This window comes from Polyodon spathula, chromosome 57 (assembly GCF_017654505.1).
Source record: "Polyodon spathula isolate WHYD16114869_AA chromosome 57, ASM1765450v1, whole genome shotgun sequence".
NCBI lineage: Eukaryota > Metazoa > Chordata > Actinopteri > Acipenseriformes > Polyodontidae > Polyodon > Polyodon spathula.
In genome coordinates this window covers 1,604,242-1,625,624 of record NC_054590.1, presented here as the reverse complement: position 1 = coordinate 1,625,624, position 21,383 = coordinate 1,604,242, and the positions used below count along the sequence as shown (strand labels likewise).

General features: G+C 39.7%; 3 protein-coding genes across 4 annotated transcripts in view; 2 read left to right on the top strand and 1 right to left on the bottom strand.

The window, feature by feature from the left end:
• LOC121307582 (transmembrane protein 255A-like) overlaps positions 1-2,514 on the top strand; it is a 4,408-nt gene extending 1,894 nt beyond the window's left edge. The window contains exons 3-5 of the mRNA XM_041239780.1: positions 33-220; positions 621-749; positions 844-2,514. Of these exons, the coding sequence (XP_041095714.1) occupies positions 33-220; positions 621-749; positions 844-984 (458 nt within the window). The 3' untranslated portion in view covers positions 985-2,514. The remainder of the gene's footprint in view (positions 1-32; positions 221-620; positions 750-843) is intronic.
• Positions 2,515-3,533: 1,019 nt separating this feature from the next.
• LOC121307586 (transcriptional regulator Kaiso-like) lies at positions 3,534-11,355 on the bottom strand. Of its 2 annotated transcripts, XM_041239785.1 has the most exons (3): positions 11,285-11,355; positions 9,534-9,733; positions 3,534-9,365 (listed from the first exon to the last, which is right to left on the bottom strand). In XM_041239785.1, the coding sequence occupies exons 2-3, from the start codon at positions 9,729-9,731 to the stop codon at positions 7,680-7,682; spliced, it is 1,884 nt and encodes a 627-aa protein (XP_041095719.1). In that variant the 5' UTR covers positions 9,732-9,733; positions 11,285-11,355; the 3' UTR covers positions 3,534-7,679. The 2 variants fall into 2 exon arrangements, with proteins under 2 accessions (XP_041095719.1, XP_041095718.1); XM_041239784.1 differs by having other exon boundaries at positions 3,534-9,733.
• A 447-nt stretch (positions 11,356-11,802) lies between these two features.
• LOC121307660 (NF-kappa-B-activating protein-like) lies at positions 11,803-17,480 on the top strand. The gene is made up of 10 exons (XM_041239891.1): positions 11,803-11,899; positions 13,187-13,604; positions 13,918-13,998; positions 14,332-14,393; positions 14,558-14,665; positions 14,801-14,840; positions 15,099-15,211; positions 15,472-15,544; positions 15,883-16,032; positions 16,573-17,480. The coding sequence occupies exons 2-10, from the start codon at positions 13,231-13,233 to the stop codon at positions 16,745-16,747; spliced, it is 1,176 nt and encodes a 391-aa protein (XP_041095825.1). The 5' UTR covers positions 11,803-11,899; positions 13,187-13,230; the 3' UTR covers positions 16,748-17,480.
• Positions 17,481-21,383: the final 3,903 nt, after the last annotated feature.

Genomic DNA, 21,383 nt, shown 5'->3' with positions numbered 1-21,383 from the left:
TCCTTCTCTAAGCTTTACACTCCACTGTCCAGCCTGTTGTCCATCTCTCTGCAGGTCTCGCAGTGAACCAGGCGCAGGATACCACGAGTATGTGGACGTTCAGAGCTGCCAGGACGTGGTCCATCTTTACCACTTACTGTGGTTTGCGACGATACTGAATATCGTGGCTCTGTTTCTCGGGATCGTCACAGCTGCGGTGCTTGGAGGATTTAAAGATATGGTGATTCAGTTCTTTAGCTATTTCAGCTTGTGTTCTTACATCCTCTCACAATTCCTGTTACTCACAGGCTAGAGACAGGGGGGAGGGGCTCCATATTATTTTCAACTTCTGCATTTGATGGATAATTACATACTTAACGGGCTCAAACGGAACGTTAATTGAAGTTGAGATGCAAATTAAAAGCAGATTTGTAGTTTTGAAAATGACCCCTTTATTACAGCATTATAGACAAGAGGCAGATCATTTGAAAGGCTTGAAATGATTTATTTTAAAACTAACACAAGCGTGAATCAGCAGGAACTGTTAAAAATCCGATGTAAGTGTACTCTATGTCGTGTGGAACGTGTATAGAGAGCGAGGAGTGAGCGATGTTCAGTTTTCTGAGTGTATTTTTTTACAGGGCCCTCCTCTCTCCTGTGAGCCGGAGACATTGCCCGTCCCAGTGCCCTGTGAACCCCAACAGCAGGTGATTCCGTACAGCAGCTACAGCACCCCACACCTACCCCCATACACTACCTACGACCTTCAGGTACAGCACCTCTCCCGCAGCTACGGCTCTGATCAAACCTGCACCTGTAAGAGCAAGACACCCCAGCCCACTAACTGTGTCCCTCTGTTCCCAGAATTCCATCACCTTCCCAACAGCCACTCCGTCAGACGATTCCCAGTCGGGCTCCAGCTACGTGTGGGCGTCTTACGCCCCTCCGCGTTACTCCCCGCCCTACTTCTCTCCAGATGAGAAGCCGCCCCCCTACAGCCCCTGAGGACAGGCTCCGGACCTCCTCGCGCATTGCTGGAGACACTGGCAGGAACTTTAATGTGACCGGGGAAAGGTTCTGCCATCATCATCCCTGCAAAGAAGACACTGTGATTATTTATTTTTTTTTCTACAGGAATTTAATTTCGGAACTTTATAGACCTGATCACCGTGCACGCTACTGTACAGTATTGTGGGAGGGCTTCTCCGATGATCTCGCCGCTCACCACAGCGAAGCCTGTTAGCAGCCTTGCCTCAGCTGCTCGTGTTTAAGTGATTTTTAAGGAATGATAACCAAAGCTTTCCATTTTCATTGCTGTGCGCTGAAGATCTTTTGGTTCTTTGCTTTAAAAAAAGTAGATATTTTAAATCCACTACTATAGAAATGATCATTAAACACAGGAAAATAGTGGAGCTGTAATAATGTTGCCAGTGCCAAGATGATGGGGTTCAAAAGACTTGATTAGCACTCCTTTAAGGATTAGGGATAGTTCTGAACCTATTGATAGAGGGCTTTACAATGTGAAAAGTAACTTTTATTGGACATTTTACAGGCAATATAATAGGTACAATATGCATTTGGAGGAGTTCCCTAACTAGGAATACGAATAAGGAGACTTTCCTCCTTTCCAGCCACCGTGTGGGCATCTCCAGGTAGCAAGCCGTAATGACGACTTTTAACAGCACGTCACTTACTGGTCTACAGCCTTAAAAAGGACCTTTGACAATACCATTGTGTTAAAAATAATAATAATTAACCACTGTATGAGGGGCTTTTAACGATGCAGCAGTTTCAAGACAGTGAAGTCCATTAACCTTCCATTTCAAATATGCTTTCCGTTCGAACAATACTGAAATGTGCCAGAACCGTGATTCATTTTGATCCACCCCATCTCAAGAGCGAGCGCTGGTGGAGGATTGTGCACGCACTGCCTTTGTGCTAAGATGGCAAATATAACATTGGTTTGGAAAAGTCTTGGAGCAATCCAGTGTTTTCATTTGAAAGTGCTTAAGGTCGTGAAACAAGGGAGGCAACAAGCAGCTTCTTTTTCCATTGTTTGAGTTAAGGTACAATGTCAGAAGTTTTGATTTGGTCATATTACAATGTCACTGTCAACTTACTGGCTTCAGCAGAAACAATGCTGCCATGTGTTATCATGTGGAAGAGCCCATGTGCTTATTTTGTTTCTAGACTGTTTAAAACCCTGGACTCCATAACTGGATATTACAATAAGCAAAAAATGTGTGATTATAAATATCATAGCGGTGTGTCATTGTTTTGTTTGTATATATTTTGTAATAATACAGCATCTCGAGATGGTAAAAGGTTACTAGTAAGAGGGAAGGAAACATTACCTTCCTTTAAGTGAAAATTCAGTTATTTAAAAGGTATGCAACAGTGATGACTTCACTTAGATCTTTTATTTAACATCAAGCAGCAAAAAAACTACAACTCAATATCGCAAAAAGTCTACCGAAAGCCATAATAGCAGTACAGTATTTCATGTTCGATTTCAAAATGCCACGTCAGCTTTTTTCGTTAAGTACGTTGGAAAACTACAAAGTGGTGTGCAATTCAATATGTTAACGTAACATTATTCAGCAGGTTTCACTCGACTTTATGAAGCGAAGTCAGTTGATTCTATAGGGTGCTGCCAAACTTTTGGCCACAGCTATACAGTAGATTACATCAAGTGGAACCAGTCATCACTAGAGAGCCCTCGCACTGAAGTGGTCTTATCTCACTGCAGGGAGTTTAAATAATCAGCTCATACCTCATCTACATCTCTTACATTTGTTTTGGTGCCGGGCTGTTCAACAGGCAGGTGTACTCTGCACCCTCCCCCTTCCTGTTCTGCGCATTAGTTAGTAGGAATAACTTTTAATATGAAAGAAAATACTGTATTAAGATAGCTCCTGACCACTACATCCAAAATTCACACATGAACATCCTCCTGTAGCTCAGTCTATATAAAAAAAAAATTAAAAGAAATTGGGGACAGCGCTAGTAGTTTTGTTTTCTGCTATGGCAGTAGGTTTTGCACCTATGGTGTTACACAATTGATAAAGACATTCCTCTAGTATTGGTTTTATTATACGTTACCATCAATACCATATCCTTTTCATTGAGGACTTCCTAACTCTAGCACACACGCCCCCCGCCCCCCGCCACCACCAACACAAAATCCCAACCATGAGTAATCTGTCCACCTTGTACCTCATGGAGCCAAGGGAATTGTTGGAAAAACATTTATGGAACATTACTGCAGATGATTCACAAGCCGTGTGCAGGCAGGCATGATCCTGTTTGAAGAAGGGTGACGCTGCTTCATGGGTGACCTGCATGTGTGTTATGAACCTGGAATGAAGATAGTCACCAAAATGTAAGGTTGTAAATGGTTTACTGTTTCTTCATTCAAAAGCGATGAATTTTGCTTTTTTTTTTTGTGCATTCTTTAAGGACTAGGCTTATATTGTTTTCTTGTCTCAATCTAAAGGCATTTTCTAAGAATGTGTGCCCGTGTATGTATAAAGGAATAAAACAAACCAGATTTATTATTTTTGCTTGTTATTTATTTTTGCTCGTGCTCGTGGTATGTTTTTACAAAAATGACAATTGAGATGAACATTTCAACTGTTCGCTAATAGTTAACATTAAGTTTACTTTTTTTTTTTTTGTAACAATATCGTGCTCCTGCACTGATGAAAGAATTTGTTTCTCTTCTGATTGGTTCACCTGTCCTCCCATGTTTTCAGAATTCCTTGGAAAAAAATGTCATTGCTAGGGATACATACAGTGGATTACCTGGGAATTGTAAAAGTGTCCTGTACAGAATGCAAGCCCAGTGCAGGAAAGCTGGAAGACAGCTCTGAAACCAACTCACAACATGGCATCTACAAAGAATTTCTGTATTGTAGTTTTACGAGATTTTAAGATCTCTGTTCCCCTCATGAAACAAACGCTGAAAGAATGTACATTCATAAAGTTTTATTGACATTTTTGAAAGCACTAAGAGCTATAAATAAGAGACAAGAAACAAAACAAGAATCTAATGTTAAGTAAAGGGCTTTAGTACAGTTATTTACAGAAGTTGTTTGAAAAGCAGAAGCACTGCTACAGTTAATTTGGACAGTTGGAAAATTAAGCAAGCACTGTATTGTACTTTAAACACACACACACACACAACTAGATCTGAAGTGCTTCTACTGGCCAGCACATGGTTACAATGTTGCCACTTGTACCAAACAGTGCTATAAATAAGGGTTATTAAGCATCCAGTATAAATCACTAATGCACACCTTATTACCAAGAACATTCAATCCACTGACAACCTTCAGGCTGCCGTGTCATATTCTGCATGGTTTTCTAACACTACAAATCTATATCGCCTCTCAACACAAAGCTGTACTGAATTACAGCCCTGTCTTGGAGATGCATTACATGTGTCCAGCATACATAATATGTCTGTTTCTTCCAATAGACCACAAACCAGTCTTTCCAATCAAAATACCTAATCGTTGCTATTGCGAAGTATGGGACCTTTCACCCAGAACAATACCAAGACCATTTAATAGTGCAGCCCTGCTTTGCTTTCCCAAATAGCTTTTTAAAACAATCAAACTATTGATAAGTTTGTTGCTACATAAATTGCTTTAGGTATCACTAGCGTGCCAGTGGCATACTACAAATAAAGTGATTTGAACCTGAGGTTGCATGCCTTCCTCATCTTGTCTGGATTAGCCCAGCACACTTATACATTACCCTCCCAGATCCAGACTGCCCTAGCTTCAGGTATCTGCGTATGCAGAGATAGCAGTCAGCCTCTGGGGTTGCAATGGGATGTATATTTATATGAAAGCATAATGTTATATAATGTTGTGTGTAGTGGAGTCTGCTTGTTGTCACCACAGGATGGCGTTAGCATAAAAATAGTGGGGTTCTCTAGAAAATGAAATCAATACCTTCCACCATAAAGAATATACCAATCACCCCTGAACTGCAGTGCCACGATATTGCCATGCCCAGAGAATGTCGAAGCCACTGCTGATATTTCATGATTAGTGTCCAGCCATGCACGGGTTTGCCTGGATCCTCACTAAAGCACATTCTTGTTCTCAATCCTCCTTTATTATTTTTGATACAGTTAAATGTTGAGATATGGTTCGGGTATGGTCCTTGTTAGGTTTGTGGGCCAGACTGGCACAGGGATATTTTTTCAGCCCTGTTGACCCCCACACCCACAGTAACAAGCTTTTTACTAATACAGTAGTAAAGTTACTGTACGTCATAAAGCAGATTCCAAAATATGAAAAGAAAATTAATTTAACACTGTGACAAATACGTTTGCTAAAATGGGCTTTTTACACTGGCTGCACTGTACAAGCACTATTTCTTCAAGAGAATGATACTGTTTCTTCTAAAGGTGAAGTCAAATCCTCCTTTTCTGCACACATCAGACAATGAGGGCTATTAGTCACAGGGAAAAACATGTTACATTTACCCCCATACATAAGCACTGGGCAGGTGAGCCAAGAATCCTACTGAATGCTAAAATTCATCCTCAAAACAGTAAATTAAAAGATCAGTGGAACAAAGTGCTAAACCTCAACTCTGCAAATGGGATATATCAGAATGAAAGTTAGACAGAACTACACTATCTATGCATGTGCCACAAAGTGCCATATCTGGAATCAGGGTTTAGGTTAGCACTTTTCCTACAAGGTATTCAATTTTACAGCAATACAGTTAAGCACTTCAAATATCTATCCCTTTTTTATACCTTCAGCAGATTTATCTTCTTTTCTTACAAGCTACACTAACTTGGTGTACAGAACATTGTGTTACTTTGGCTGATCTACACTAATTGGCTTGGTGGCCTTAAGGAGTCAAGTGTCTGTGAAAGGACAAAAAAAGTCTCAGGACAATAAGATAATATGTGTTAAATATCCAGCACCATGTTTCAGAAAAATCCCCTTTTTAGACAGATAATTCCCCTTCTCTCTCCAACATAGCAACCACAATTCAAGATTCATTTCCATGATAAAAAGCATTGCCTACTCTTCAACATTATTCAAATAGTGCATCTATATATTTGCCAAACTGTTAAAGTTATGGACATCAACCTGTGAACAGCAGAAAATGAATCTGTGCTGTAAATCTACCTCCAGACCTGGAATGATGCTAAGTAAGGTTGGTGGTACGCCTTCAAAGGGGTGGGATGACTCGATGGTAAGACAGAAATGGAAGTTGTCCATCGTGGTGGAAGGGCGTAGCTGTATTGTAAAGGGAGACTGATCGGGAGCACAAACACCCAGGATTTCAACACTGTCACAACACTGCAACCTGCACTTGCACTGGCAGCACCTGCCTTTTCATGAGCACCTGTATTACTGTGCGTGACGTAAATAAACTGCATTGTACAGAGACCCTGATGGGACAGCAATTAATTCCTGCACTACTCATCAACCTTATCAGCTGTACGTTTCTGCTAAACATGAAACTCAATACAAGAAAATAGCCCAAGCCATTCATTAGCTAGCTTTTCTATTGCAGGAATAGGCATAAACAAATGCTGAACATGCAGAAGTAACAGTAGGCAATAGCAGGTTTAGGATGAAAAACAAAAAAGAGAACATTACATTTAATTATTTTCTTTTAGAACTTGTATTCTGAACATTGCTGTTCCTGTTTTATTATCTGTTTTTAGTCTTAAGTTCATTAAAACCAAAAATTAAATATAGCACAGGCTTTAAACCAGTTTGATGATGGACTGACCCTAACCAACCTTGTCTTAACCATTCCGCTCCCGTGAACATTCAAAATATCCACCAAAAGCACACCGTATTATACCTTTCTAAACAGCTGAGTATCTGAAGATATTAAGAGAGTAACGTTTTCACTCTGTAATAAAATATACCCTATGATTACCTAGTTTGAATGTGAAAAATCTTTTTTTTCTTTTATAAACGTCTATAAAAGTATAATTTAGGTGATCTTCTACTTAAAAACTGTAAAGGTATCAGTGATAACCACAACTCCGGAACTAAGACCAGAAAGAATTCTATAAATACTAGGTCTGGTTTTCATTTTACACCAGATTGTTTGACAGGTGGGTAATGTGAAGAAGTTCTCCATCAGATAGATCTGCCAACTCATCAACATCAACAAAAAAAAGATAACTTATTTCGGGTTGATAAGCATTCTTGGTTATGTAAAGCAATTTAGTATGCTCTCCGGTAATGCCGCGCTCTAAAATCGTGGTATATACAAAAAACAAAACCTAAGATACTGAACTGCTGCACGTATCTCTAACAACTTTAAACAGTTTTTTTCACATTCTAGGTAACCTATGCCTTGTACTTTAAAGAGCAGCTAGTTTTAAAAATGTTTATCTTGGAATATAATTTGCAACTTGATTTCTACTTTTTTCTAACCCAACTATGGGTAACAGAACTTATTAAAAGAATACTTTCATACAAAAAGTAACCAGCTAAACATTATAGTTCACCTACCACAATTAAAAAATAAAAAAGGAGATTTAAGTGACCAGGGTTGCTTACTAAAACCTAGCTGCCTCAGGCCACCAAGCCAGTGCTACGTTGAGACATCCTACATACATGTGAGTCAAATTCACACCCAACATAGTTTTAGAGTAGGAGTTTGTCTTGGACCACAGAGAGCAGATAAAAAGCAAAGTGCTTTCAGTAGGACTCTGGTATAACAAATTCAAACTCGGAAGTGCCTTCAGAGGGATGTATGTAAGTCGCTGGCTGCCCTGAACCAGGATGGACAAAAATATCATCCCAGTGCACTACCTGCTTGCCCGATGCGAGAGGCTGGGAGCCGGGGCTGAACCCGGACGCCGCTTTGGTGGGATCCACATGGTACACGAGTCCATCCTCGTTTATAATGGGTATTTCACCTGAGGTGTTGGAGACGTAGGAGTACGGCCTGAGCTGCAAGGATTTGCAAGGGAGCAGACGGTACAATTTGGATTCGTTGTCGTCCTTCTCCTTTTTCCCAGAGGGATCCTGGTTGTGAACGGACTTGCAGTGCGAGGACAACACCTGGTAGTTGATGAAATACTCTTCGCAAAGCAAGCACTGGTAGCGGCGCTCTCCTGTGTGATGGATCTCGTGCTTCGTTCTGTACTCGGCGAGAGCGAACACTTTGTCACAGTAACGGCATGGGTACTTCCTCTCCCAGGAGTGGGTGTTGAAGTGCCGCCTCAGGCTGGTCAGGCACACGTACGACCGCTTGCAAACAATACAGATATAAAAGATCCGCCCGTCCATAATCAGCTCATAATGGTCATCGTGCTTCACTCTGATCTTTTTCCGGCTTGGAGAGGTGTTCAGATCATCAGTTGTAGCCGTTCTGGATTTCTTCCCCCCACCGGATTGGGAATCTCCTTCACCGGGGTCGTCTTTCACTGGAATGACAATGTCATAGGTGTTCTCTCCAATATTGGCGTACACCTTGCACCCGGTCGACAAAGCGTCGATTTCGGCGCCTTTGTCCAAAGTTATGATCTTCTTCCCACCTGTGATGTTTTCAGAGCCCTTCGACTCAGTGGCTCCGTTTCTGGAATGGCTTGCTGACCCTATGTCTGAGAGCTTGATTTTGAATTCCCCAGGTTTGCTTGCAGCATTCTCTAAGAGGGCAACCACCTGTTTCTTCTGGACTCCTCTGGCCTCATGGTTTTCCTTTGCTTTAGTGCTGGGGTACGTGCCTGTCGGGGAACTAGTCACTGGAACTGGGGTGGATGGGGGACTGCAGAAGCTGTCCCAAGATGAAGAGCCAGTTGGAGAGGCAAGATTCATGTTGGTGTCAGGACTTTCATGCTCTGGGAGGGAGGTGAGGGAACTGGAGTTAGGCTGGTTATGTGAAGAGCTTGTGCCAGGCGCTGGATTAGCTTCCTCCTGTTCACTAGAGGGTATTGTTACAGCACTAGAGTTTTTCACAGTACTGCCCTGAATCAACCTAGGGGAGCTGCTAACAGGAGCAGGCTGACTGTTTTCTGCTGTGTCCTCTTCTTCCAAGTCGATAATTTCAGCAGGCTTGTTCTGACCTTGTGTCGCTGTGCTGTTGGACTGACCTTGTGTAGCTGTGCTGCTGGATACACCTGATTTTGGGGGTGTAATTTCAGAGCAGAAGATGACATCATCGCTATCTGAATCATTGTCAACAAAACCTTCAGACTGCTTGAATTCCTCGCTGGACAGAGAGAAGGCCTCAGTTATAATGGGCATGGCTTCACCACCTGCCTCTTGGGTAATTAGATCATTTTTGGCTGGGATATTTTGCGAGCCTGGGCCTTTGGATGATGAACTGGAACCCACATCGTCCGGTGCAGGATCTTTTGACAAACCAGGTAATCCTTTGACCTGGGAGAGGGGCAAACCCAAGTTAGCAATAAATTTGACTCCTAGTGTCTGACCAGACTTAATGAGCTCCTCCAGAATGTCTGATCGGACCCGGATGATTTTTGAACTGTAAATGTAATTCAGTATTTCTTCAAAAATCTCTGCCTTTATGAAGTTAAGCTCAATCACCTGGCCAACAACTGAAAAAAGCTGATGGAAGTAAGTGCTGGAAGATGACAGAATGTTTTTGTGGGCTCTGAATTTACGGTCCTGTACAATGATGGTAACATCGCAGAAGAGTCCAGTGTTGCGCTGCTCATTAAGAGCCTTCAGGAGTGTCCCAGAGTACTGAGAGTCCGCTGCTGAAATTAGCTTAATGCTCGCCATCCCTGCAAGTTGAAAGGAGAAAGGTTGCATCAGCAGACGTCATACAGAAAGCATTACAAAATAAAAGACCTCACTGCATAACATATGGCACCTGTAACATTTCAGGAGCCATCTATATAGGATGTCCACATAAAAACAAAACTTTTACTTTTTAAAAGTGCCAGGTACTTTCAGTGATTCTTTTTTATAAAATTATTTGACGTGATTATAATCATTAGCCATCGGTTTACCTCAACATTATACATGCCTCAGTCCAATTTATTGCACATGTGAAAAGCGCACACCACTGACAGACGGCCTGTGTTTATTCTGTACTGAAGCACTGGCACGTCAAAGCGCGGATGACAAGCTGTGTTATGGAATAGGAAGTAATAACGAGCAGTATGCACAGTCTCCCTTCCTATGTGGTTGGTTGTTGCACGACTACATTTTTTTATGTTGTAACTTATGCTAGAATCAAAAACGTAGTAATATCAATTTGTGAATAGATGTTAAAGCAATTATAAAGGACTATAAAAAACACGTGTCTGTCAAAGCAACAGTTTCTGTCAGTCATTTGCCCAAATCCCCTCTGCAAGCATGCATATCATAAAGACCCTATCGGTATCTGTTAACGTAATTTACTTCGGAAGCCCGTAGGTCAACACTGTTAATGCATTTAGTATTGAATGTCTGTCCAGCCTCGCCAATCTCAGTTCTTGTTTTGCTTATTACAGTGCTCGACAACGACTACGAATATACTTATTTTGAGGCTTTGGGGTAGATTTTTCCAATTACAAATAATAAGGAACATAACGTTGTATTCTTCTTCATAACAGAATATTAAAAAAAAAAAAAAAAAGATATCATGCAAATGTTATCGCCTCCTACTAGAAATCTTTTAAACTATATTAAACTGCGGTCCAATGCAACTTATTTTATAGACAGATAAACATACATACATTGGATCTCTCAGTTTTTGCTTTGCAAAGCTACACTAATCGGTATTTCAAATCGTTTCCCTCTACAACCTTTGTTGAATTAATAATGAAGGCAGCTGGCGTAGTATTCTTGAACTTAATGCTACAAATAAACATAATCATTTCTCTACAGCATCCAAAACACATATACCTCACAAAAACACAACACAAAGATGAATGTCAACACGCTCAATGGCTTGTGAACCCAGGGAAATATTGATTATTCAGTTGAACAAGGCCTAGTGCAGGCTTCCCAAGCCTCCCTGCTGACGAAAAAAAAAAAAAAAAACTAAAACAAAAACACGTTTATTTCAGAGACTTTCCATTTTATCGAAACATTTATATGGTTTGTGGGCGACTCGGACTGCACACTTTGGGTAATTCTTTTAAAGACAAAACACAAATATCTGTTGATAACAACAACAAACAAACAAACAAACAAAACAAACAAAAAAAAAAAACACGAAGCAAGGAAACTCGTCTTTCTTCCTGGTTCATACAAGGTTGCGGCCTATTCGGAATTCAAATGCTTCCACCATTTCATACCAGCAGTCGTGTTTAAATGGGGTTTATTATCGTGTAGCTGATCGTTACCTGCAAAACTAGTCCTTCTCTTGCTCCTTTTTGGCACTATCCTCGGCTTCTGCAAACCCCCCCCCCCCCCCCCCCCCCCCCCCCCCCCCAAAAAAAAAAACGCAGCCCTGCTTCCTGCAGCCGAAATGAAAGAGCTGCTTGTGAATTAATCTCATGTGCGCCAGCAGGGACCGCTAAAGACACCAATAGAAACATTACAATTTTCCGTATTAAAAAGTTAAATATACTGTATATAGTACAGTGGCCACTCCGTTGAACCTCTCAGGTATACAACGAATAAGAAGGGATTATTCAAAATAAAGAACAGCAGTGACTTTAGAATGGCACTGTGCAAATCAACTCTGTGCTTTCGTTTGACTGTATGATGGCCTCTATTATTTCACAAAAAACCATGATGACGTATTTTCTCATAAACGTACACTTGACATTATTATTTATAGCTAAACATAGTCCAATGTTGACTTGCCTTTACAAACATTTATCTTAGGAACAGATCACCCTGGTTCACACAACCAGAGGGGACATTTTTCAGCAGTGCACCAGTTTCCTGTGTATGTCCAGTATAGTAAACAACAACGGCAGGGGTGCGAGTGAGTATGGGAACGGTGTATATTGGTAGGTGTGTGTTTTTTAATATTAATTAAATAGTAGTAGTCTTGTACCGTTACTGTTTTATATGTTAAATATGTAAACCGTGATGTGCATTGGAATATATGTCGAAGTAGGTCTTTACATCCACATTTTCAATAAGGCCTCACTTGATGGTACCGGTGTTATTCTAACGCTTCAGTATTACTGTTTAAATTGTGCTACAGTTTTCAGTTTTAAGTGGTAGATCGCCAATCACAATGTAGTTATAAACGTTCGTGAAACTGTTTTAGATGTAAAACTGTTAGAATGTGTGTCGTGCAGCGGTATTAATGTACCCGTGTGGTAATCTTACCGTATATTAACAAAGTAAGATAAAGTACTAGTTGACAGTCCTTGGATGTTATAAATGCAGTACACACAACACAGTCTCCAGGGTTAAGGTAGTTTGTGATTGCACCACCTCATTCTGCTTAGCCCACCAAATTGTATAAGTCTGTTCTTGTCAAACAGCCTGACCTGCGGTGCATAGCAGGCTTTAAATAAGACTCCTGTTGCATAACAGTTTTCACACCCACTCGGTTTTACTACGAACCAGGGTGTAAAGATAACGAGCTCAGGTGTGGGTTTTAATGGGTCTAAGTTCCATCCCGGTATAGTCTAACAGTAGTTCTGTATGCCAGGGCTTCCCAGCCCCCTGTGTCTTCTGGTTTTCATTCCAGCTGAGCTCTCAGATACTTAACGAAACCCTTAATTGAACTGCTAATTTGCTTAATTAGACCTTTTTATTTGTTTTCGGCTCTTAAACAGTAGCAGATTTCATGTTAGCTGTAACGTTTTATAAGTATCTTGAAATCTGCAACTTTTTAGGAGCTGAAAACAATTACAAAAGTCTAATTAAGTAAATTATTGGTTTAGTGAAGTAACTGTCAGCTCAGTTGGCCCAGAAGGCACAGGGTCCCAGGACCAGGGTTGAGCACTGCTGCTGTATGCCATTAGACGGGCAGTTTATAAAATTTAATTTACTGTGAATCCAGTTATGTAAGCTTTACAAACAGAAAATATGTTTAAACAGAAACTCAATCAGTAATGCTGAACTGCCATGTGAGTGTGCAGTTTCATTTTATTTGCGTGCACGAAACTTTGCATTGTACATAAAAAACAAGATGAGTCTTTGTCAGCATGCCTGTCCTTTGGTGTCTAGTTGTTTTAACGTGTTTTATCAAAGGGTGTTGTCTTTGTGTTCTGTAGTGGCATGTTTTAAAGATCAAAGAACACATCTTAAATATTGTCACTCTCATTTTTATTTTACAGAAAGAAAAAAAATTGACCTGGTTTGAAAAGGATAATTGTGAGCCATGCCACCCATTCATCGGTCAAGAAGTCACAGTTCCGAGCCTGTCCACAGTCCCAGAAAGAAAAAACACAGCCGGTCCAGAAGCAGAAGCAGGAGCCGGTCCAGAAGCCCACCAGTGAAATCCAGTAAGCACAATGCAGGGTTTTTTAAAGAAGCGAGAAAGACAAGGTGGTCTCGGTCTCATTCCAGGGAGAGAGGTGGACCTAAATTCCCTACTGAAAACCAGCACAGCCGATCGAGATCCAGAGAGAGGGTCGCGAGATCCAGCCAGCGGGACGTAAGATCCAACTGTGGAAGTTACGATAAAGCTCGACTGGACCATTATGAAAAAAGAGAAGATGTGCTTCGGCAGAGACAAGATACTTTCATATCCAGGTTTGTTTTGTCAGCCCTCCGAAAACTAGAACTCCAGGCGGTTTATATTTAAATAAACCTGCTTACTTGATTTGCTAATAATCTGTGGGGAGGTCCCACAGAACTTTCAGGTTTCTGCTTTTTAAATTTTTTATATAAAGTACAAAAGATTCTGAATTTATTTATTTGAGCTTGTTATATTTTCAAAGCATTTAATTTGTCTAAATTTTATAAGTATTGGTTGTGAAAGCTATTTTCTGCCGTTTCTTGAGCTTGTTCAGCTTCTAAATACTGCCACGTTTTCAAGAAACCAACCCAATGTTTTGCATTTAAGGCGACTGCAAGAACGTGAGAGAATCGGGGAGTTGGGAGCACCTGAAATCTGGGCAGTGTCACCAAAAGTTCCAGAACCAGAGTAAGTCTAGGAAGTCGTATTGTATAATGAAGTGTACAGACATTAAGAAAACCATCATCATTACAATAGTGTATTACTTGCATGTTTTGTATTGAGAAATAAATATGCGTTGGAGTCATGAGCCGTTACTCTCACAATACATTATTCTGGAGCATCTGTTGCCGTTTCTTTTGGATGGTGTACTGAATGATCCCTTAGCTAATGCATACAAACAATTTAAAGGACATTTTTTATTTTTTCTTCTTTTCATGGAAATACAGTAGAAGCCCATTTACTCTAAAGGCTCATGTTTCCCACCAGTGTTTAAAGCAAAATGATTAACCCTTTTTACAGTTCTGATGAACACACTCCGGTAGAAGACGACGCTAAAAACAGTTCTGATTCAAGTTCACAAGGTAAAGGCTTACTTCCATTTTCAAGGGGTGTAGTAGCTTCAGATAATATTGTTCTGGTGCTTGAGGGGACTGCTTCGTAACATTGCATTTTAGTTGTGCTTTTCTCTTCTGGATCCGTTGCTGTAGTCTCTGGTAACCTTGGTGTTGCATGTTTTCACGTACAGATGAAAGGAAGAAGAAAAAGAAAAGGAAGAAGTCGAAAAAGTCAAAAAAGAAGAAACACAAAAAGCATTCTGAAGAGAGTGACAGTGAATCAGAAAGTGCTTCTGAAGGTAATACATCTGGAAATATCTGCCGAAGTGTACACTTCAGTGAAACACACATGGTGCGATGTCAGAATGGAATATGTAAAAAATATATATATATATAAAATTTGCTAATACATTTTTTTATGATTTCAGATGAAGACAAGAAGAAGAAAAAGAAAAAGAAAACCAAACATAAAAAGTAATTTGGTTTGTTTGTTTAATGGTAAAATGTTTTACCTGGATAAATGTGCTAGTTTATAAATTATGTAAAATGAATAGATTTATATAATGTACCATGTACAACCAGTCTAGAAACTATGTTGCTCCAGTGTATTCATTTTCAGTGGAATCACTGTATTGGTAATTGGTCAGGTAGTTGTGTTATTTATCAACAGTTACAGGAGAAGGTTAAAAACTGGTGTCTTAACTCATCGTTCCCTCTCATGCAACACTACAGGAAGAAGTCAAAGAAGAAGAGGAGGAAAAAGAGCCAAAAGGAATCCAGTGACTCCAGCAGTGAGCAGTCAGAAGAAGAAGAACAGAATGGGGTTCTCTGGGTGGAGAGATCTAGTGAGTCCCCTGGCTGTAGGGAAGCAAAACACAAACTGCTGCAGATGCTGCTAACAATCTGTTACATTTGTTCACCTCCAAATCAAACCTGGCCAACAGGATGTGGCGCTAAATGTATAAAAGTAAAACCGTTTATATTAGAAGTCCCACTGCCCCTTTTTATTTGCTGCTGCCGTTGGAATGGTCTTACGCATGCCTCCCCTTGAAGTGTAACACTGTCATCAGCATTCGGATTCTCTCTTAAATGTTTGCTTTTCCAGGTAACAAGGATGAATGCGTCGTTGGTCCTGAAGCTCCAGTTGAACACATGTCTCAAGATGACAAACCTTTAAAGTAAGCACCATGGAAAATAGCAGTGTCTTCAATAAGTATCCGGTCATTGTTATATTTTCTTTGTAGAAGTGGTATTTTCAATGACATGATGTGGTTTGTTGGGGTTACTTTTAGAGTGAACTGTATGACCCTCCTCACGTTGCTGTGTATTCTTGCATTTCCTACTAAGTTGCAAGTTCATCATTTTATTGGAGGTGCTCCCTCCCAGCTAAGACTGTTTTCCCATGCGACCCCAGTAAAAACACTTAGATGCAAACTAATTTAAACAATAGACTGGTGAATTGCAAAAGATGTAGGTTTTTGAAACTGAAAATATTTGTGTTTGTTTGTTTTTCTAGTTTCGGTCACGCTCTGCTCCCCGGAGAAGGAGCAGCCATGGCAGAGTATGTTAAAGCCGGGAAGAGAATCCCTCGTAGAGGTGAAATTGGGTTGACCAGTGACGAGATTGCAAACTTTGAACATTCTGGTTATGTGATGAGTGGCAGCAGGTAAGATCTTTAGTGCAGGCACTGGGTTTTTTTAAATTTATTTTATTGATGCTTTGCATCTGACACAGTACTGTAATTTTCAACTGTGTTTTATTATTAATAATACCTATATAATATATCATTTAGAGTACAGCTATGGCCAACAGTTTTGCATTACCTAGAGTTTTAGGACTGAGACTCTATATTTAAAAAAATACTTAGTTTAGGTCTTTTATTTAACATGTAATCAAATGAACTACAAAAATGACATCGCAAAAGTTGGAAGCCATAGTAGTAGTATAGTATTTTCAGTTTGTCCGTTTTTTGTTAAGTATATGGAAAACCTAAAAGTTGTATGTATTTCAACGTGTTAATGGAATATTATTCAGCAGATTCATTTTGCTTCGTAAAGTCAAATTAAGTTAATTCTATGGGGCGATGCAAAACTTGTGGCCTGCAGTCCTGCCAGTGCTGTAAAGATAGATGGGGGAATGTTTGCTTTTACTGTAGAGTACCTCACTACATGCTGTTTCTGAAGGGGTTTTGGTTGTTGGTTTTTAGGCATCGCCGTATGGAGGCTGTGCGTCTGCGTAAGGAAAACCAGATCTACAGTGCTGATGAAAAGAGAGCCCTGGCATCTTTCAATCAGGAGGAGCGGAGGAAGAGGGAGAGCAAGATCCTATCCAGCTTCAAGGAAATGGTGTACAGGAAAACCAAAGGCAAAGATGACAAATGAAACCCGACAAGGTTATTACCTTTCACAGCAAAAGCCTGAATCACAACTCTACATTTGGGGGTTGTTTTATTTGTTTTTTTCCTGTAACATGGGGAGAAATGTATTTTCTTTTAAAATATTTAAAAATCTGTTTTCTACGTTTATTGACGGCCTGTTTATAACACAAAATACACAACCTATTTTTGTAATTCATTTGGGTGTTTTGAACAGTAACAGAAATGTAGTATTTATGTAACTGTAGTGATACCAGTCTTGCCACTTCAAAAAATGTATATAATAATAAAATCAATTCTACTAGTTTCCAAAATGAAAACAGGATGTGATGTAAAACCGCTTATGCTGGCTACAGTCAGTAGCTAATGTACGTTCAAACAAGAGCTGTGATGTGATGTGATGAGTTAACCGGTTCTTCCTCAGCTTGATATAAATACTGCCGGACAGCTGGGTTTGATGCATCAACAAATTACATTTATATCTGAACTTGCATGTCACAGTTTTGCAGGTAAAGTGATCTTGAAATTGGGTTTGCCTCTGGTTGAGTTTTCATGGTGCTGGTGTGTTCTCCACTAGGCTTAAAGTTTATTTTTAACTGAACTGTAGTTTTTAAAAGTTTGTTTGCATTGTTACTGTGTGTATTTGTGTCTTTTTTTTTCCAAATTGGGTGTTAGGAATGCACCATAAAATAGGCTGTTTCTCTGTCTTGCCTTGTATTAAATTTGTACTGAAACCCAAACGTATGCATTTCATTTTCGTTTATGTATGCTTTGTTGTTTTATTTTCTAATGGAAATTTACAAAAAGCGTTGAGTCATGCTTCTGACTATGTGGTAGCAGGATTTAATACAGAGCTTCTTTATTATTTTCTTATCTGACATGCACGTCAGAAAAGTCCTGTCAACATGGCCTGATCATGAATCATTGAATTGTGAAAGCGGGGCGAGACTGGCATTTATTTAACACAAAATACAACTCCATCTAAAATACTGTGTTCTTTTTTTTTTGTATTATTATTAATTTTATTGCTTCTAATAATTTGTTAGAAGTTGACGGATTCCTGTAGGAGAATCTTACTTTGAATGACGTCCTTGAGCCACTGTTCTCTAAACCTTGTTAGACCTAGCCTGTGAAATAAAGCAAGCAATAGAAAACATTTAGACTGTAGACTTTGTACCTTTCAAAAGCAATGCCCTGCTCTGTCTGAATGTACTGCATTACAGTATTGCAAATCAATATTTTTGAAAATTATACGTATTTGGATTATTATTTTTCACTATATTGCATGTTTCTAATTCATAATATTGTGCAGTATCGTGGATGATGTTTGTTTACCTGTTTATGAGTTGGTTTGATTCCACAAGACAGTACACTTCTACAGGAAAGCTCTGAAAATTAAGAGCAAAAAATGAAATAAAACGATAAAGCCTGGCTTGAAACTGTATTTATACAAGATTGCACACAAATCAGACTGGATGAGGCCCAACTGTTTTTGATGGATCTTATGACCTACTCTCTTCCTGATTCATGTAATTACTTCAAAGGAAATCGGGCCAAGTTTGTACCTAACTGTAACTGTACACAAGTTTATTCATATTGGATCATTGATTCAACTAGTATTTTGTGACTTTCCTGGTTCTCAAAAATGTTTTTTAAAATCCTTGTATATGACCTAATTAGCGTGTGCAACAGGATCTACTTCTGATGTAGTTGACAGATGAAAAGTATAATTTTAGTATACTGCATTGTGCTCTGTGTGGATAATGTATAGCCAAAGCCTCCTATTTTAACAGACTTTAACGTGAAGGTGCTGTTGCTACAGTACCTACTGGAGGGTTAACCTTGGAGATCTCTAGAATGAAGTAGACGCAGGCTGTTGCTCTGGGAATTGGTTTCCTGCGTGTGGGAATGCTCCACCTCACTGTAGTGGTATTGTCTGCTAAATTCCAACTCCTTCTCTTGCAGAAAGTCAATGCAGTACAGCCAGCTCCTATGACATTCCCATGTCTGGAAAAACACTACACTTTGGGAAGAACAGGTCTGAACAGTGAAGGCAGCCAGCAAGGTGGCACAACAACTTTTCTTGAAAGATTAGCAATAAAGTTAATTTGCTGTAGTCATTTCCCTGAACATTTTTTTTTCTGGATTTAACTTCGTGCTTACAAAAATATACTGTTCAGTTTGCTTCTGGCCAAGCTCTATTGTGAAATCCTTGCATGTCGTCCACTCAATGTTCTTCATCTCATAATTGCAGGATTTTGAAAGCAACCAGTACACAGGTAGCCTGTGCTTTCATTGGACACAGGATCCTTCTGAGTCCATAAAAAAATCAAAAAATCAATCCACTGGAAGAGTGAATTCAGAGTGCTTTAAAAACAACCTTACCTTTTTTAAGTTCATTCAAGTCTTGTAAATAATTCTGCGCATTTTCCAGGGCAATGTCGACTATTGTGGACGCTTGTTTGTTGAGCGCGGTGTCCACCTCTATTGTGATTTGAAGCAGAAACTTAAAGAAAATGAGTATTTAATAATGAACAACACTAATATGCGTTATTATAACAGCAGGTATATTTCCGTATCACTCCCCACTCAACTGACTATATCCATACACCATTTATAATCCATGCTACTATTCGAGATCCAATGTTTACCGTTTAATAACTGTATGCTGTTTCCAAATCAATCTGATCTAGTGGCAATGCGCTCTTCTGAATGCTTTTGTTTACATCAGCTACTGGGGTGACTGACTCGTTCCATCCCCTGCAGAGGGATGCGTGAAGTAGCGCGTGCACACTTTGCTGCATTACAAGAATGACTCTATGTAAAAGTGTGTTTTTGGATCCATTCGTTATATGCATTTCTTTGTGTACATTAAACAAGATTAGTGGTGAGCCTTCCATCCCACACACGCGTGTCTCCATGTCATGGAAGTAAAGATTGCTTTGAAATCTTCTGCACTGTGGGCTTTCAAATAGATGTTCCCACTCCAACACATTTTAATACTGATATAGAATCTGTTTTTAAGAGGGTTGTTGATCATAGCACATAGCTTCAGAACTGTGGAGGATGGCTCTTTTAAGTTGTTTTAGTTAATAATTGCAGATTGCCATGGGAACAATAACAGATCAGTGTCATATTAATTACAAATAATTAAAAGCAGGGTTCTTCATTTTGCATCCCCTTTCACTCACCTGCAAGCTACTTTCAATCATTTTAGAAGAGGTTATCTCCTGGTTAATGCATTATAGATGGCTGTGGTGTTTCACCTCTAGTGTCTGGGAGCTGCAGTCTGTATATATGGTCTGCCAGTGCTTATAATCTTATAGGTCTCAGTTCTAATTATAGGTCTTAGTTATTCAGTATATAGAAATTGGTAAAAGTAGTTACTTTGTCCCTTGGCACTGAAATTACCTTCAAAAAGAGTTTTCTACAAGGTGGCACCTGTGCATTTTAACCCATCTGTGATTTTTACTTATTTTTTAATTATTGCACAAGAATATTATCAAAACAGATGTGCCAATGCCTTGTGTTGCAGTAATCTCTAAATTGTGCAATCGATGCTGGGAATTTGCTGACCATGTGCAATGATAACAATGGCAATAAATATTGCATATTAACTCAGTGGGCGAGTTTGTTTAATGAACAAAAAAAAAAACATGTTCCTCTTCAGTAACAATATAGCACACAGTAATTAGAAATGTAAGTTTGGGACCTTTTCTACTGTTCAAAATATTTTGTTTACACTAGTGACCTATGAAGCTAGAAAGCACCAACTAACAATGTTAACATATCAAGCGCTTCTACCATCTGTGGGTTATTATTATAGCAGTGTCACATGCAAAACAACAGTGCTAATCCCATTGACTAACATTGACTGAGCTGTTGCTTGTGGGCTCAATATCCCTAACAGAGTGGTAGTGACCTATGATGACACGTGTAACATTACAGGTCAGCATCCAGTAAGTCCAAAGTGTTCCTCAGAGACTCAGCCCGGTCTGTGTTTGGACTCTCTCCTCGGGAGCACGCTTCTCTTCAGCGCCCCTCTGCTCAGTCAGCAGGCTCTTCTCCAGTTTGGGGCTTGGGGGGTGCAGCGGAGTTCGGCTGGGATGGAACTCGTTGCTGGGAACTGGTAGGTGAAATATAGTCGTTCAGGTTAAACGCTATTGGTCTGCATGAGATCAAAAATGCTTGGAAGTGAACATGTTGATTTAAAAACAAGAAATGCTGTCCTTCCCTCACCGTTACTATTGAGTACCAATCAATGGCAATTAACATTGAGTGTTTTAAAAGCCGACTGGAAACACATTTTCCTCGTATCCTGGGTGCTGGAATTTTTACTGCTGTCTGTAAACTAACAATGGAAATACATGGAATTCTCTGTATAAGTATTAGCACACCCTAGTTGTTATATACAGTGAGACCACTGTAGACTTCTTGTTGCATTTTAATAATCCCCAAGTGGTTATTTGTAGCTGGCCTCTATTCCACCTTGCTCAGGCTTGCTTGGTAAAATATGGGGGTGGCTTAATTAACATGCAAAATATCCACAAAAGCAGAAACAGTAATGAACCACGATTAAGAGCAGAGCAGACATCCTGGGATAAAAAGCATATTCAAAATAAAATATTATGCAAATTCAGAAA

Excerpts from the sequence above, each read along its gene's own strand:
- LOC121307586 (XM_041239784.1), bottom strand. The coding sequence starts at position 9,731 with ATGGCGAGCATTAAGCTAATTTCAGCAGCGGACTCTCAGTACTCTGGG.
- LOC121307660 (XM_041239891.1), top strand. The coding sequence starts at position 13,231 with ATGCCACCCATTCATCGGTCAAGAAGTCACAGTTCCGAGCCTGTCCAC. Across the intron at positions 13,605-13,917 it reads CAAGATACTTTCATATCCAG|GCGACTGCAAGAACGTGAGA; the intron begins GTTTGTTTTGTC and ends TTTGCATTTAAG. Across the intron at positions 14,666-14,800 it reads ATCAGAAAGTGCTTCTGAAG|ACAAGAAGAAGAAAAAGAAA; the intron begins GTAATACATCTG and ends TTTCAGATGAAG.